Source organism: Leptopilina heterotoma, unplaced genomic scaffold, assembly GCF_015476425.1.
Source record: "Leptopilina heterotoma isolate Lh14 unplaced genomic scaffold, ASM1547642v1 Lhet_362, whole genome shotgun sequence".
In the NCBI taxonomy this organism is placed as follows: Eukaryota; Metazoa; Arthropoda; class Insecta; order Hymenoptera; family Figitidae; genus Leptopilina; species Leptopilina heterotoma.
In genome coordinates this window covers 1012501-1031556 of record NW_025111043.1, presented here as the reverse complement: position 1 = coordinate 1031556, position 19056 = coordinate 1012501, and the positions used below count along the sequence as shown (strand labels likewise).

The following is a 19056-nucleotide window of genomic DNA, read 5'->3' as shown; positions in this document are numbered from 1 at the left end:
TAGGTAAAATAATGTAAAAGTTAGGGAAAAGAAATTTTTTTTTTTAAATTTTTTAGTTTTTCCTTGACAACGCTATGGTCATCATTACACGGAGAGAGAATATATATTAAATTTTGTAAAAATATTTTCAAATTGGGGAAAAAGTGCGACAAAGCGAAATTTTGATATCAAAAAATACTAAACTTTAAAAAAACTTATGTGAAATTTAGTAAAGTTATATTAGAATTTAATTAATATTCTTGATATTTGATATAATTATACTAAATTTCACATAAGTTTTTTTAAAGTTTAGTATTTTTTGATATCAAAATTTCGCTTTGTCGCACTTTTTCCCCAATTTGAAAATATTTTTACAAAATTTAATATATATTCTCTCTCCGTGTACATATCAAATTCTCTATATTTTTCCTGTAATATTCAAGTAAAAATACACCAGCATGCAAAATTTCAGCTCTCCATGTCGAATAGTTTAGAAGTTAAGGGGGTGGGAATGGTCACTTTTTACGCATTTTTGGCCAAAAATCTTGTTATTTCCTTGACAACGCTATGGCCATCACCTCCAATCACATTCGCTATATTTTTCCTGTAATCTACAAGTGAAAATACATATCTGGACTAAATTTGAGCTCTTCAGGTCAAATAGTTTAGCCGCTAGGGGGGGGGGGGTACGATTTGGCTATGGACACAAAAGTCTCACCAATAGGGTTCCGTCGGTACACCGTAGGTGTACGTACGGAACCCTAAAAATAGAAATTTTCTTTTTTCACTTTACAACAGTCATTTGTAATCAGAAATATAGCAATAGTACCCAGTAAGAAACGAAAAATTGAAAAGTATTAAAAAGATTCTATTCTTTTGAATGCCATTTCTGTCCAATACTTTTCTATCCAGTGAGAGCAATATGAAAAGTAACGATATCAATCCTCTTGAATACCTAGTAAGAAAGCAAAGATTAAGAAGCATTAAAAAAATTCTATCCTTTTGAATACCATTTCTGCCCTATGCTTCTGAATTCCGCGACAGTAGTATAATAATATAATACTAATATTATTGACATATAGAATGTTCAATTACTTTCAAATAACTGCACTCATGAATTTATTTGCTATTTTAAAAAGGAATAATTATTAAATTATCAGTTAAGAGGGTTAAAAGTGTTTAAAGGTCTCTGAAATTTTTAGGTTATGATTTATTGTCTAACAGAATAACGGCCCTGACTCGTTTAAATGACGTTAAATTGGTAAACAATCAATTTTTCAGCAAGTTTTTCTTTGAACACAAACACTTTTTACAAAATCTGCCACTGTATGTATCTTATAAATTACAAAAATCCAGAAGATTGCTTGAATGCATGCAGAAACGCGGTTCCAATGAAAAATTGAAAAGTGATATAATGACAGGCTGTAATAATTTCGGATGGGATTGGAAAGCATTCAGAAAAAAATTTTGTCTTTGTTAAAAATTAAAAAAAAAATTGAATAGCATTCATTTTTAGACGAAACGTGGTCCTATCATGGTATAGAAAAGTATTGGACAGAAATGGCATTCAAAAGTATTGGATAATTTCTACTTCACCATACAGAGTTTGAATTATTTCAATCCAATTTCAATTCAATTTATGGTTTATTGTTTTGTGACACAGAAATAAATAGAATTTTAAATTCTCGTAAAATTATTGGTTAAATTAACTCGACAAATTTTATGGAAAAAGCCTGAGTCAAAATTTAGACCCTATTTTGACCCTCTTTTTAAACCTCTTTTAAACCTGAAAATGATGCGCAAAATTCCATATTCTGATGTTTAGAAGTTAGAACTTTAGGGCAAACTTTTAATCTCAGAGTATCCTCATACTTTGCTATTTTTCTTTGCATTACAGATCATTTATAAGTTGTGAAAATAGTTTTGCAAAATGTCAATTATTTTTCAAGAAATTGTTATTTAAATTTTTGAGTCACTTTTTTCACCAATTTTTATTTCGAAATCTACAATAGTTTAAAAAAGTGTCCAATATGAAAATTGTAAGAAAATGATTGAATTTTAATAATATTTTATTGAAAAATAAATAATTCATTTTCTTCATTAATTTATGTAAACAATAATTTTTACCATTTTTTTTACTCGAAGTCCGTAAAATTTTTTCAAAAAATATAATATTTAAATGAAAGTTTATAAAGTCTTTAAAAATCCCTGAAAATTACAGAGAAGTGTTTCTTGATATTTGTATCGAGTTAGGACGTGTTTTATGTTTCAACAAATTAGGTGCTTTATAAATATTGAAGTGTTTTTTATTTTAATGAATTTAGCCTGATGAGGATGGCATTTATTATAATGCCTGCGCATTATAACCTTAACCTGCACATAAGGTTCAGGGTTCGATTCCCACATTGTGAAATTTTTTTCTCGTAAAATATGAAATCATTGAATGTTACATGAATATCAATAACGTTATGTATGTAATGTTGTAACGTTAGTAACAATATTAGTAGTCTTTAAATCGAAAGTGTTATTATAAGCGGACAGGAATAACGCTCTAAACAAGTTTTTAGAACAAAAACTTTTCTGTGAGCACGTGAAATTTGCCAACCGAACAAGATTCGCTCCATCAATTTTCGAGTAAAGAAAGTTTGTAAAACATTTCTTCTTGTCATCTACGACAGGATATTGGAGTCCATGCTCGTAAAGTTTTCGTTTGAAGATGGAGATCTCCCTTTTGTGGTAGAAGTTATGTCTGCCGATGTGTTAAATCTTGACCTCCACTAATCATCTAAGGAAAAGAAGCTGTGCTACCTACTGTAAAGGGAGCATAGACCTCTGTGCTTCCTTTTTTAATGTTGGTATTCTTAAATTCGCTAATAACGAAAGTCGCTCAGATAGCACCTAATCTTTTAGCAAGCTTGCGGCAAGCTTTTAAAGTCCCACCCAATGTCGACATGAAAGATTAGGTAGATTTGTCACAAACTTGCTGAAAGCTTCCATGCAATCTGTAAGGAACTTGAAGAACCCAAAATATGTTATATGTAGCATTAACCGTAAAAGACATTCGTTTCCTTAATTCAAGAAATATATTTTAGTATAAGTATATTTTAGCGAATCTCAGAACGACCCAGCACGTCATCTTTTTGCGATATTTTAATCTGAACGTGAAAAAAACGTTTTCTCGGACATTTTTGAAGTTTTAAGATTATTATATTAAGATAAAATTTTGTTTCTAAAAGTTCTAATGCTACTATTTTTTTCCTTTAAAAACCTTCAGAAACATGAAAAATGTTTATTTAGTTCTGAGATATTGTCATTTAAAGTGTTTAATGCCTGTGAATTTATCAAGATTTGTGCCCACATAGCACAACATATTCCAGGAACCTTCCAGGAATATTCCTTTGGAATATTTGGTATATTCCACAGAAAGATACCTGGAAGGTCCTGGGAATACAATGAATGTCCATTTACATTATAATGTTCCAATGTAAGGTTCCTGGGATATTTCTCGAAAATTTAATTGTAAGGTTCCAAAGTAAGGTTCCTGGAATATTTTTTGAAAATTTGATTGTAAGAAGTATTAGGAATATTCCAGTATCGTTTCGAAAAATTCTCGCTAGAAGATTAAATAGGCTCATTTTAGAAGTATCAACAATTATTTAACCTGGAATATTTAATGGACACATTCCAAAAATATTTAAAAGTTTTCTCTTTGAAATATTGAATAGGATTATACAGAGTAAATTCGTACGAAATGTTGTTTTTAATTATTCTTTGAAAGAGATTTCAAAGAAATGTTTTTATGTTGTGAAAAGGTATCCAGATAATATATAAAAATATTTTTTTTAATTTCGACTTTTTCATTTCGCGTGGTTTATATTTATTTAATAATCAGTAAATTTTCCAACAGTTATTTTTTTGGAAAAAATAAGTTTAAAATAGTTCCACTTTTCTCATGTAAGCGTTTCCAAACATTATTTTTGTCCAACGTAAATAATATAGTTGAATAGTAAAAAAATAAGATTTTACCTGGTTTTGTTATAAGTATAATTTTATTTAAGCTTATATTTTGCAGAAAAAGTTTAACAGTTTTAAACGTAATTAACAATAATTTCTTAGTCTATAGTTTATCAGAACTATAGGGGAGGATGGGGCAAGGATAGTTAGTTGCTGTTATGCTTAGACGGCTTGCTCAAAAATCGCGTAATTCATAGTATATTCGCGTTTTAACACCAAAATATGATTGTAAAAATTGCAAGTCAATCTGTCGCCATTTGCGAAGTTGGGAGATTATTTTTGAAAAAAGTCTGTTTTGCTAAAATGTCAACGTAATGTTTATCATATTGTTTTCTACATTAGAATTTCAGAATATTTTTTACGTAAAATGTTTTCCGGAGTGGAATTTCCTGCTGAACACGAATATCGTATTTATTTTCAAATTAATTCACGTCGTTCCTTAAAATTTAGAAAAAACTGAAATATGGACTCATGGGGCAAGGATAGTTAGAGATAATACGGCACGGTAAAAGCGTGTTAATACCATTGAAAATTTTAAAAAAGTGTTTAATTGTTCTTTTTAGGTTGATATACATAATGGTTCGTAATTATATACGGAAAACGAAGCTTATGACCAAGAAATTGGTGGTCGTCTGAAAAAAATTGTTTAAACTTCTGATTCTAGTTCAGATGAATTTTAATATAATAATTGCAATTCAGAAAATGTTCCATACATATTTTTAATACTTGGGATATCAATATTGAATAGTCTAAAACCAGTAAAATAAAAAAAAACAAAAATTTACTGATTTTCTATAACATTTTTGGCATTCGAATTCTTTTAACTATCCTTGCCCCGGTACTGGGGCAAGGATAGTTAAAATTTTTTGTTTACTTTTTCATTCATATCTCGTAGGGATTTGAGTCTACAGTAAAATAATGTACAGCAAAATTATAGCCAAATAACCAGGCTTTCCAAAAATACTTTTCATTTGCAGATACATAATCAAGTTTGGCCGCTAGATCCGAAAAGGTCTTACCTAACTATCCTTGCCCCATCCTCCCCTATATCTTTTATCAATATGACCGTATATATATCATTACCATTGTTTCTATTAAAATTTTAAATTTCTAAATATAATTAAATGTTTCAAATCTTCGCTTTTTTTAATTTCTATTTTCGGCATCTGAATCTATATTATCTTCTAGTTCACCATCATTTTTATTTTCTTCGTCATCTAAATTAATCTGCATGGCGGATTCAGTTTCCTTTAATTTTTTGCTTATAGTTGTGAAGCAAAACGCAATGTTTTAAACAAATAATTTCTGTAATTAGTTATAGCAATCTATGAATTCATCAATCAATAATAAAAATATATATTATCCTTTAAAATGCAAAGTTTTAAAAACGATTAAGTAAATAAGCATAAACAATGTATTTTTAAAAAATTTGTGTTTTAGCAGTTAAAATGCGCAAAATAGTAATAATTAAAGTGAAAAACCGGTGAAATTTCAACGATCAATTTTTAAAAATTTAAATTGATTGTAAAGAAAGAATGATATTTGAAAAGTGATAAAAAATAATGGATAAGTGTGAGTGATATGCCGTATTTCATTATGTTGAAGAAAATTATCGCACGTACTGACGACGTTTTTCACGTTTTGTACAAGCTATTAGCCAATCTTCAGTGGATTTGTCGATTTCAGCTACTGTTGCTCTTGGAAACATTTTTTTTGTGCAGTCTATAAAATAAAGTTAAAAATATCATTAAGTATCCAGCTAAAATATTTTACGATGAAACATATTTTAAAATGAAATATTTAAAGATTCGCTTCTATTGAAAAAAAAATTTTAGATAAAACAAAGTACTGAAAGAAAAAAGTATTAATACTTACGACTTATAACCTTGTATAAACAAAGTTGTTGGAATCCGCTTTTTTCTTTAGATTTCCCTTTAAATGAAAACCCTTTTCCTGCGGAATATGTAAGAAGAAAATCCATTATGCTGCAAACTGTCAATTGAAGGGTCCTTACTTTTCCTAGATTTTTAACCTCACTCACCTAATGAGAATAAATTATTTATATTTAATTATTTATATTAATAAATGAGGCATTCCACGTCAAGTGATCCGGGGGTCAAATTTACCTGGAATGTTTGAAAAATTTGTAGTTTCTTTGAAACAAAACGAAAATATGTTTTCTATTTTGGGATTTTTTGCTGTTTTCCAACACTTTCTAATAGTGTAAACAAATTTAAAAAAAAAAAAATTTTTGACCTTGAAAAATTAAATTAAAAAATAAAATTTCATTTTTTTATCAAATGGACATTTTTTATTTAAAAAAAAAAATTTTTTTCATAAAGGTGAGGTTTTTTCCTAAAAAAAATGTGTAGGTCAAAACGTGGGACAAGAACTTTTAACTGGTCAAAATAAGCATTTACTTCTGCAGTGCACCGGCCCACAGTGGAATTTTTTTTACAATTTACTGTTAAAAAATGTCTACAGCTTACAATTTTTAACCGATTTGAATGTTCTCTGTTTTAAATTAAAGGGGAATAAATTCTTAATACATCCCTCGAAGCCGATTTTTGAGATTTTAATTGTTTATAATTTTTTTTTAATTAAAGTTAACAAATTAATACACTTTTTTAAAAAAGGACATTTATTTTCTTATTCCGTTGCTGCACATGATCTAAATCAATTTAAATTTATCCAATATGACCACCAGATAATTCATAAAGCATAAAATAATTTATTTCAGTTGTTATAAACAATATACAGCCTAACAACGCGCAGCGGAGGTGTACTGCAGAAGTAAATGTTTATTTTGACCAGTTAAAAGTTCTTGTCCCACGTTTTGACCTACATATTTTTTTTAGGAAAAAACCTCACCTTTATGAAAAAAAAATTTTTTTTTAAATAAAAAATGTCCATTTCATAAAAAAATGAAATTTTATTTTTTAATTTAATTTTTCAAGGTCAAAAAATTTATTTTTTTAAAATTTGTTTACACCATTAGAAAGTGTTGGAAAACAGCAAAAAATCCCAAAATAGAAAACATCTTTTCGTTTTCTTTTAAAGAAACTACAAATTTTTCAAATATTCCATGTAAGATCAAAAATTTAAACTTTGACCCCCTCCAGTTTTTACATTTGTTTAAATAAATTAATAATATTTTGTATTTTTAATTGTATCTAATAGGACTACTGTTTATACAAACTTTTAACCTGATCCCAAACATTCCAAATTATGCCCGGATCACTTGAGGTGGAATGCCACAAATATGTAAATATGTTATTTATATAATTATTTATTATTTATAGTAAATAAGATGGAAATATTAAGTCAAATGACAGATTTTAAATAACACATAAAAAACTGATAAATTACCCCCTCTATTTTTAGTTAAGATTTTATTAACCCTCACAGGCTCGAGTTCGATTTTTGAAATGCGCGCACAAGGTGGGTCCGAGGGACCCGGATGTTTCAATGCAATAAAAAATAAAATTTAATAGCAAAGTGCTCCATATTTTCCATATTTAATACAATTTTAATAATATAATTGCATAAAAAATTTTAAATATTAAAAAGTAATCAAGTTATAACTAAAATTTGTTTAATAAATTTAATGAGTCATTTTGAATAAATCGAACTACATACTTATCAAGCAAGATTTTTCTAATTTGTATTTTTTGTTCTATTAAATTTACTGGTGTATTAAGCATATGTTATCACTTATTATGGCAGTTGTTGATAAAAAAACCATAAATAAATCCAATATTGCATAAAAACTGAAAATTTTTAAACTTTTTTTCATACGCCGGGTCCCTCGGACCCGGCTTGAGCCCTTACGTATGTTCGACTTAAAAGGTAATTTACAAGAGTATTTTATAAATAAAAAATTGTTTATATTGATGAAAAATGTGTGTTTTTACGTCCCCAAGCCTAATGTGAAGTTGATTTTCCAATAATATTTTCTTAACCGGAAGTAAATCAAAAAAACTTTCCTTCGGGTCCGAGGGACCCGGCTCGAGCCCGTGAGGGTTAAAAGAATATATGTATACCACTTGTGATAAAAAACTTTTATCTTTCAATTTATTCTCGATTTTCATAACCTCCGCAGCTGTTTTGTCAGGAAAAATTTCTAATACTTTTCCCTCCCCACGAATTTCTGATACTGTTTCTTCAATGACAAAACTGTTAGAACCTCTTTTGCAGAATGACTCCAACATTAACCCCATTGCATTTGACTTCTTTAACATTAATATCTCGTACGGACTCACTATTCAATGTTAAGTGTTACTCAAATTATAATCCATATTTTCCACATAATTATTTAAACCAGTTACTAAATTTTTTACACTAATATTAATAGTAATAATAATAAGAATATTTTTATTTTTTGTGGTTATTATTATTAGGTATTTTAGATGAAATTTAAATATAAAAGTTACGATTAACTTACAACCCCGGAGAACATCAGGTGAATCAACGAATATTTTTGATGAACTTCTACGCGTGTTAGACATCATATTCTCATGCGCAGCAGCAGGTTACCTTTGATCCATCGCATCGAAGCTGTTTATATGAGAAATGTAACTTTATTAAAAATTTTGATTTCATTTTTAATGTAAACATAAAATTTAATTATTTTTTCTTATTATTTAAAAAAAAATTTAAATCATGAATGGAATGAAAAGTGAAGAAAATTTAAAAAATTAACCTTCTTGTTCTAAATGTAGACGTTGCCTCTCGATCTCTTCTATTTCCATTTCGCTATCTGTTTTATCCCTGAAAACACCGTTGACCTTATTTTTAGTTTCAGGTACAGGAGTGGTCCTTTCTTTGCTTTTTGAGGCTATAAAGAAAATTTTAATTTTATTTTAACATTCCTACACGGAGAGAAAAAACAAGGCTTTTCCCCATGAAAAAATATGCATTTAACGCGTGAAAATTATCACAGTAAAAATGCAGGACGCTCACGGGTTTTCCCGGTGAGATTCTTGCAACGAGCTAAGGCCAATAGGACTAAGGCATGGCCTAACCGCTAAACGCAAGAAATTCATCGGGAAATCCGGTGAAACTCCTACCTGAAAAAGGCATGAATTGAAGTCACAGGGAAAAGCCTTGTTTTTTCTCTCCGTGTATGATTTTTAGATTTTTAGAAAATATTTGTAACAGATTTCTAAATTTTTTCTGAGAAACCGTCGACAAACTTTTGCGGATTTCTGGAAAATTTCTAGAATTGATAACAAATTTTATACAAAAATTTCCGGAAGATTTCCTAGTAAAAATTGAGAATATACCAGAAATTTACTGAATATTATTTTTCGTGGGTTACTATGAGTTTTATTTAAAGTGAAATTATTTTATTTTTTACAAAAAAAATTAATTTTTCAAGACGTTAAATTAATGAAATGAAGATACAAAGAATTAAGAAAAGAAGAATTACTTTTTAAAAATAACTACTTTCCATTTTGAGTTATAATATTATTTTACTTCAAAAAATAGAAAAATATTCCAGCTAGATTGACGAATGGAAAATAAAAAAACTTTTGCATTTTAACCTCTTTGTTGTAGTGGCATAAGTTGTTCCTCAATCTCTTCCAAATCGATATCCGATTCCTGAACCATTAAATCTTCACCTTCATCTTGTTTCTTATGTCCAGTAGACTTTTGCACGTTAGTCGCATCATTAGAAGTGCATTGGGTGAACGAAATTTTCCTTACAGATTTTGATTTTTCAAGACTAGTCTTTTCCTTATTTTCCCTGTTTGCTTTCTTTTCTACGTTTCGAGCGTGTCTGGTTTTTTTAATCTTTCCATGTTGACATTGTCATCGGTGTTTAATTCAGACAATTCCAATAATAGAGACATTGCCTTTTTTGCTTTGTCGTAAGTGTCTGAAACATAGAATTCTTTATCAATCTAAAAACTTTTGATTTATTAATATTTTGCGAAAAAGTAACATAAAAATTACCTGCTTGTCGCAAAACTTTTATAACTTTCCAGGGTTCACCATTTTTATCCGCCCACTCACCGGTTGGTTTTTCATTATTATGAATAATTTTTAAAAATTCCTTTTCGTATCGAAATGAAGGAAAATAACTGGCAGTCATTTCATTTTTCTTGTTAAAAATTCCCCAATTCGTTTTAAGGTATTTCTCCGGCTGCTACTCTTGTAAAAATTGATTTTCGATAGATTTTCTTCAAATTTTGAGAAAATGATTCTTCGGGTGACTTTTAAATGTGGTAAAAATTTCAAACCCCTTTGCGATGCTAAATTTTGAGTTATTCAAGTTCAAACTTTCACTTTTACATGCGATTATGTTAAAAATAAAAAATGTCAACCATAATATCTCGTTCTTTGACATGGCAAAGGGTTTTTAAATTTTTACCACATTTAAAGGGCACCCAAAGAAACATTTTCTCAAAATTAGAAGAAAATCTATCGAAAATCAATTTTTACAAGAGTAGCAGCCGGAGAACTACCTTAATTACTCCTATTCCTTTACTAAACTCAACGACAGAAAAAGCCGAAAAATCATCCACTAAATTGCTGCAAATATTAGTAAAAATTTAACACTTTTATATTAACTTGGTATCAATTGTTTAGTAATTAATTTATTTTTAATTTTTATACCCTACGATTCTTTTTAAATATGTAAATACTTAAATTTTTTGATTAAAATGAAGCCTTAAAAAACTATATTTTTATATAAAAAAATCAATATTAATAATTTTTAATGATAGTAAGTGATTAATGTTTCAATTTTGTCATCTTGCTTTTCCATAATATGCTTAACTTTCTCAACTTCAAAAGGTCTCCGCAAAAAGAGAAAAAATGTCTGTTTGTTATCTAGTTGACAGAAAAAATTAGACTTCTCTTTCAGTTCTCTTTTGTTTAACCCTTCTGAGAATGAGTTTTTACCCGAACAGTAGTTACCAAATGCATACATTTTTCACAACAATAGATTTTCCTGCAATTTAGTAAACGGAGGTCTTTTGGGTCGCTGATTACGAATCTGAAGTCCATTTTTAAAAATTCAAAATGGCGGATCCAATATGGCGGCCAAATTTTTAAAAAGTTATTGGATTTTCTTGCAATTTGGTATATGGGGGTTTTCGGTGTCGCTGATTACGAATCTGAAGTCCGTTTTTGAAAATTCAAAATGTCAGATCCAATATGGCGGACTAATTTTCAAAAAAATATTTAATTTTTTTGCAATTCGGTATATGGGGGTTGCAATTTACTTAAATCTATATAATTACAGATAAAGAATAAAAATTGAATTATTATTTAAACAATTTTTAAACAAATTATTGTTGTTATTTACCAACATTTTACAGAATGCACCTTGAAAGTTGCAATTTTTTTCTGCAATTTTTTTCAAATTTTGCAATTTACTTAAATCTATATAATTACAGATAGAGAATAAAAATTGAATTAATATTCAAACAATTTTTAAACAAATTATTGTTGTTATTTACCAACTTTTTACAGAATGCACCTTGAAAGTTGCAATTTTTTCCTAATTTTGCCATTTACTAAAATCTATATAATTACAGATAAAGAATAAAAATTGAATTATTATTTAAACAATTTTTAAACAAATTATTGTTGTTATTTACCAACTTTTTACAGAATGCACCTTGAAAGTTGCAATTTTTTCCTTATTTTTCAATTTACTGAAATCTATATAATTACAGATAAAGAAGAAAAATTGAATTATTATTTAAACAATTTTTGTTATTTACCAACTTTTTACATAAAGCACCTTAAAAGTTGCAGTCTTTTCTAATTTTGCAATTTTCTAATCCTTATGTGATTAAAATATTACAATTTTTTAATAATACTTATGACTGGTTTCAGTAAATATTGTCTTTAACTTATTGATTTAATTCTAAATAAAGCTAAGAAAACATGAAAAGTTGTCAAATATTTGCTATAATCTCTCTGTTTATTTAAAATTATATGATTTTGCAATATTAAATTGTTTAAACAAATGCAATTTATGCATAATAACATTATTAAAATACATTAATTTTATTAACAGATAATTATATGGAAAAACTTTGATGAATTTTAATCGTTTTTGGTAAAAAAACAAACAAAAATCGTTGGTAGTGTGAAGGTTAACTATATTGTTATTTACAAACTTCGTTTATAGTGAGCCTAGAATAATACATTTTTTTCTTAATTTTGCAATTTATTGTACTTTATATAATTACTAATAAAAATATGAATAAAATTGTACGAACAATTTTTAGACAAATAATTTTATTAGTATTTACTAACTTTTAAAATTTTAAACAAATAATTCTTATTATTTACCAAATTTGTTTACAGCGAGTGCAAAATATTAAAAGTTATTAAAATTTCCTTTTTTCTATCGGTGTTCTTATAAACCTCATCTAATTATAAAATTAGGTAAAAACTGTATCATCCATGTGCATTATGTAAAAAGCTAGTAAATAACAATAATAATATTTATATTAACAATTTTTTAATAATATTTTGAACTAGTTTATCTAAATATTTTATTGAAACCACCAAAATTTGAACAACTTTTACAAAATTAAAGTAAACTTTCACGGAATGAAATTCTGAAAAGTCAGTTCTTGAAAATCAATAGAATTTAAATCATGCAGTTTTAGATAGAACTCCAAATGCACTTTCTAAATTTTAATCAGTAAAATTTCACTGGTAATAAAGTGGGAATTTAGCAACTGCACATTCTAATGTAAAGACAAATTAAACAATTTTTTCAAAATTAGACAGCTATATTAGATCTGACATTTTGAATTTTTAAAAACGGACTTCATATTCGTAATCAGTGACCCCGAAAACCCCCATATACCGGATTGCAAAAAAAATTAAATATTTTTTTGATAATTAGTCAGCCATATTAGATCCGCCATTTTGAATTTTCAAAAACGGACTTCAGATTCGTAATTAGCGACCCCGAAAACCCCCATATACCAAATTGCAAGAAAATTCAATAACTTTTTGAAAAATTCGACCGCCATATTGGATCCGCCATTTTGAATTTTTAAAAATGGAATTTAGATTCGTAATCAGCGACCCGAAAAACCCCCATATACCGAATTGCAAGAAAATTCAATAACTTTTTGAAAAATTCCTTTATGCGCAGGAGGGTTAATAAATCAATTCATGGTTACGTTTTTTCAAATGTTTTAATTTTTTTATTTGACAAAATAAATGTCAAAAAAAATTATTTTTCTTTTCATGTTAAGAAATACTACGATATTAAAAAACTGATCTATAAATAAATAATGAGAGGTTTTGTTTTTTATTAAAACATATACATAGATTTTTTTAACTAATGAAACAAAAAATTATTTTCAAGTTTCCTTTGAATGTAGAAAAATGTTGATTATGTAAAGGTATAATAAATTTCAAAATTGATTAACTAAACATTTATCTACACGGAGAAACTTTTATTACCACTAATTCTTAAAACTGGTGAGACATTTTAGTATGTTAGGTTAGATTCAAGGGAAAGACGACATAGGTTATAGAAATTGCTATTGAGACTATCAAATACGCTCATTCAGTATGTATTTTACAGTTCTTTATAAGGAAACTAACGAAAATTAGTATGTTGTTTTAGAAAGAAAATAATAATTTTTGCAAAGTTCGGAAGCCATGAATTAAAAAGAAACACAACAAATTAATTGTCTATAGATACTTATAGAGACGATAGTGATACTTGGATCTGATGGTAGATGGCATTAGTGTATGTCACTGTAACTGTAGGTAAATGTATGTAAATGTATGCCATAGTTATTTTGTTCTTGTAGTTATTTTATTCCAAGCATTTTTCTTAATGCAGTAGCTTCAAAGGATGCATTTATTAATTTATTATGTAACAAACACCATCGGTGGTGGGACAAAGTTAACATTTTGTCATTAGTGTCAGAACTGAAGTATTAGCTTATGTTTACTGCGCGTAAATAAAAGAAAAGAGTTTGGTTACCGTGGCAAAAAAAGAAAACTGATATATACTTGCGTCTGCGCAAAGTGTTTGCCTGCAGCTGTGTTGTGAAAGAGTTTGCCTTGACCACGTGTTCGCGCAGGCGCAAATATATGCTCCTGGAGGTATATCCGTTTATGCGCGCGGAGGCTTATATTTAAGGCTTACGGTGTAAACTCCTTCTATATTTAATATTAGAAGAAAAAGTTTCTCTGTGTATTAATCGAATTTGCATAAAATATAAACACATGAATTTATTTTAAACATAAAATTTTATTGATTAAATACATTAGTTATTTGAATTTATATATTTGCAGCATTTAAATTGTTACTTTTTCTGTTGCTGAATTTTTCAAATTAAACACTATAACAATTATAAAATTATATTGTTACCTTCCTCTATTCCACTTCAATAAAAAATTAAAAATTGACACTAATGTTGACGGAGAACCTATCATTGCCTGAAGGAGAATAAAATTGTGAAGGCCTGGAATGTCGTAAAAATATTTATGATAACAAGTAAGTTTTATTAAATTATCAAACATTAACACGAAGTCATGCTCTAGTAATGAAAGGAGTGAGTTTAAAATCCAGTCGATTAGGACTTTCAGAAAAATTTTTAATATTATCTGAATTAATTTAAAGTTTACCAATTATAATAGATCTTTCTGTATTGTGAAATTATAAGTAAAAGCTTTTTTTCAATATAATAATAAAATAAGTTAGTCATTGTAGAAAAGTAAAAATAATGTTAAATGCATAATAAACACGTTACTTTAAAAAATAGAATTTTTGGAATAATTTTTGTTGCAATCAGATAAAAAATTTGATTATTTTCTAAAATAATAATGAATGAATACTAACATTAAACAAAAAATCAATTTTTTACTTCTTTTAATACTATTTTATGGATTCAATTCATTTTTAGTTGAAACTATTTTCATACCTTTTTTTTCATATTATTACTTTTTTAAATAATGAGCGGTCCTGGTAATTCCGTACCTCCTTTTTATTGCATATTTTTAAGATCCACTAGTTCTCGAAAATTGTATAAAATTTATAAAATGAACTAAAGATATCGGGAGATGTCGTAGGGACATATTTAACGTATTTTAATAATTTCCTAAAACTGTTTTATTCTTATTTATTTTTCGCTTTTTAGGAAACAAATCACAAATTGCTTTGAAGACAATGGGTAAAATAATGAAAAAATTAACGGTATCCGGCTATTCAAAAAAACAGTTTAATCGTATATTACAAAAGCGAATTAATCAGGATATAAAGTCAATTTTCGATTCACATAACGAAGAAGTACCTTCGACTAGAAATATTGCTAGTTCTTCTCCAGATATTGAGCAAATCGATGAAACTATTCCAAAGACAAATACAGATGCAGAAATGGTTGAAATTATACACCATAAACAGTGCCTTCGGATGAGGCTTGCGATGAACATTTTGAAAGTTATAACAATCACGAATATACATATTCTGATACGCAATCTTTTTATTCTGATGAAAGTAATGAAGGATCGATAACCGATGATCAAAAAGAGAGCACGGACTATTCATTTTCAGACGTGGATGACAAATCTTTTGACGATACTTTATAATATGACGTTAGCGAAAATTATCGTGAAATTTATCCTATCGACCACGGAATTAATACTAAAAGTTGTAAAAGTAGATTAAAAAGTGCATTACAGTTTTGGGCAATTAAATTTCGTATTAGCTTTGTTGCGTTGACAGCGTTACTTTTAATTCTAAAATGTTTCACGAATGAAGAGTTACCACTAGATGCGAGAACTTTGATGGGTACACCGAGAAACACTACTATCACTGAAATGGAGGGCGGTCAGTACTATCATTTTGGACTGAAAAGGGCATTAAAAGGGATTCTCAGGGAATTTAAACGTAAATCTGAAAAAATAGATCACATTAAATTACTTCAAAATATTGACGGATTACCAATATTTAAATCGACAGGCAAAGGATTTTGGCTCATATTATGTTCCGATTTAAATGGGAAAAATGTTTATCCTATCGGTGCTTTTTATGGACCTAGCAAACCTGCAAACGCAAATGAATTTCTGAAATTTTTCGTGGAAGAAGCAATAAAACTCAGCAAAAATGATTTTCCAGAAAGCAATGTTAAGTTTAGTTTCGAAGGATTAATTTGTGATGCCCCTGCAAAGTCTTTTGTACTGTTTTAAAAAGGTCATACTGGTTAATATAGCTGCCCTAAATGTGAAATTGAAGGAGAGTATGTTGTAAATCAAAATAAAAGAAAAAACAGTAAACGAAGCGGAATAGTGTGTTTTCCGGGAATAGGGCCTTTTCTTTTGAAAAATGATAAAAAATTCGCTCGTAACCTATACAACGATTTAAATGAAAAATCTATTTTAAATAAAATCCCTAAATTCGGAAGGATAACTTCTGTACCTCTAGACTATATGCACCTCCTTCTATTAGAGTTGTTAAAAAGTTTATTAGTTTGTGGTTGAAAGGTCCCTCAAAAGGTCGATTACGTGAATTTCAAATGATTAGAATAAGTAAGAGACTACTGGCTCTTCGTAAAAGTTTGCCCAAAGAATTTGCCAGAAAGCCAAGAACATTGTTAGAATATAAATACTGGAAGGCGACGGAATTTCGTACTTTCTTGCTGTATGCAGGACCTGTTGTATTGAAAAACGTACTGAGAAAAGACATGTATGATAATTTTATATTACTACATTCAGCGGCTACTATTTCGGTAAGTGACACTCATCTGAAAGTAAACCGTAACATTGACTGTGCGCATGAAATGCTTCAGCATTTTGTTCAAGGTTTCGAAAAAATATATGGAAAGCAACACATATCATAAAGTTCACAATTTACTTTATGTGGCTTTAGACGTAAAAAAATATGGATGTTTCGACAGATATAGTGCATTTCGATTCGAAAATTATATGATGTCTATTAAAAATATGATAAGAAAAGGAGATAAGCCATTAGAGCAAATAGCTCGAAGATATGCTGAAAAGGAAGCAGCTGAAATAAGCGATGATTCACCAATTCTCCCAAAAAGAATCTTTACGGTGTCACATAATAGTGGACCATTATCAAATGACTGTTCAGGTGTAAAACATCAATACAATGTAATAAAGTCCGACTCATTTGTTATTGACTGCAATAATAGCAAAGATTCGTACGTATTATTAAAAGATAATACTTTTGTATCTGTTGAAAACATTGTGCAATTAAATAACAACAAAATTCGTTTGATTAGTAAAAGACTTTTGCCAGAAGAATGCTTGTATAATGAACCAGATTCAAGAGAATTCAATATTCATATCATGAAATGTTCTGATACGAACCGATATTCTTTTTCTTATGAGGATGTAGCTGCTAAAGTGTGGTCAATACCGTGCGAAAAAGGTCGAATTCAAATCCCTCTAGCACATTCCTTCTATTAGTCTTAACTAAATAGTATAATCGTTGAGTGAATTCATTCATATTTGGGGTGTTATAATGTTAATTAAAAATTTTTTATTAGATTTTTTTTATGTTAAATAAAAAAAAGATTGGTTTTTTATGCAACTTTACTTACCTCAGATTATGTAAGAATTTTAATGTACGCCGTCGTTAACGCTGCATCTAATTTTAGAAAGATGTATCAATTTTCTTATTTTCTCGACTGTTATTTATTCAATAAAAAAACATTCATTTATGCTACATTTGTTGTATTATTGTATCAAATTATTAGATTTACATTTTTTGACGAATACTTACCTTAAACTAGGGTAAGTTGTAATTATTCCTGGAAAGTGAATTTTCAGGTTCACTATTTAGTAAAAATGAAAATTTTTTTAACAATAAAACTAATAAAATCATTTTATTCACTTCTATATTTGAAAAACATGAAATCGTTATTTGCATTTTAAATTCAATCAATACAAGTAAAAGTTAAAAATTCCAAGGAGAAAGCTTTTAAATATTCCTGGAATGTGCCTATTAAATATTTAAAGGAGAGTACTTTTAAATATTCCTGAAATGTGTTTATTGAATCTTCCCTAGACAATACTTTGAAATATTCCTGGAATATTACATACGTCTTCCCATAAACTTCTTGAGGGCTATTCCAAGAATCTTGCCTTGGAACATTCAATGGTATGTAGACATTTTCTATATTCCCGGGTCCTTCCAATCATCTTCCAGCGGAATATTCCAAATATTCCAATGGAATATTCCTGGACGGTTCCTAGAATATGTTGTGCTATGTGGGTGAACTGAATGTATCAGATAAGTCTTGAAAAATAATTAATAAAATAATTACATGCACTTAATATTTAAGTATAGGATTTTAGATTTTTTGTCAACGATTACGAATTAGAAGTCGGAATTATAAAATTAAAAATGTCGAATCCAATATGACGGTAGAAGTTTTAAAAACTCAACGGATTCGCTTGTCAATTGTTATTCGGAAATTTTAGGGGTTGCTGATAACGAATTTGCCATCAGATTTACAAAATTCAAAAAGATGGGTGTATTATTGTTGACCAATATGTTTTAGATGACATTATGATTGTCTCTTAATGTTGAGTTCAGAAATATCCTGAAGAAGGACTATTTTACATAATAATGTTATAATATTTCTAAAACCTGTCGTGCGAGATCAATTCTGAGGTCAGATTTAGCACATCAAGTCAAGAGACTTCGGAAAAATATTGTGTGGAACTTGATTAACCATCCTGGAAGCAATATTTGCCATAAAAACATTTGGGTCATTTCGCAGGAGAGTTAAGGTTCATGTCTCAGATTTTTTTTATATTTTGCTTATTAATAGTATTTTGGGTCCTAAACAACTATACCAAATTTTAATTAAATATTTTTATTATTTTTCAAGATATTTGCATTGCAAATTTCTTGACATGTTTTTTTCATTTTATTATAACTCACTTATTTTTAAAAATTTATTAAATTTGTTAAGAACCTTTTTTACGTAAAAACCATTGAAGTTTAGTAAAAAAAATTGAAAATTAAAAAATATCAATTTTTTTAATTATTTATTTATAAAATTATATTTATTTTTAATGTTTAAGCATGAGCCC

At 28.1% G+C, this 19056-nt stretch overlaps 2 protein-coding genes across 3 annotated transcripts in view; one reads left to right on the top strand and one right to left on the bottom strand.

Annotated features, from left to right (window-relative positions):
* The window catches only part of LOC122505678 (netrin-1-like), a 746647-nt gene that overhangs the window by 534406 nt on the left and 193185 nt on the right, over window positions 1-19056 (top strand). The gene's annotated exons all lie outside the window — the stretch shown is intronic.
* On the bottom strand, window positions 5188-10108 carry LOC122505681. Its single transcript, XM_043617463.1, has 6 exons — window positions 9540-10108; window positions 8696-8830; window positions 8438-8550; window positions 5869-6034; window positions 5616-5715; window positions 5188-5298 (listed from the first exon to the last, which is right to left on the bottom strand). Exons 3-6 carry the CDS (start codon window positions 8450-8452, stop codon window positions 5256-5258), a joined length of 324 nt encoding a protein of 107 aa, XP_043473398.1. The 5' UTR covers window positions 8453-8550; window positions 8696-8830; window positions 9540-10108; the 3' UTR covers window positions 5188-5255.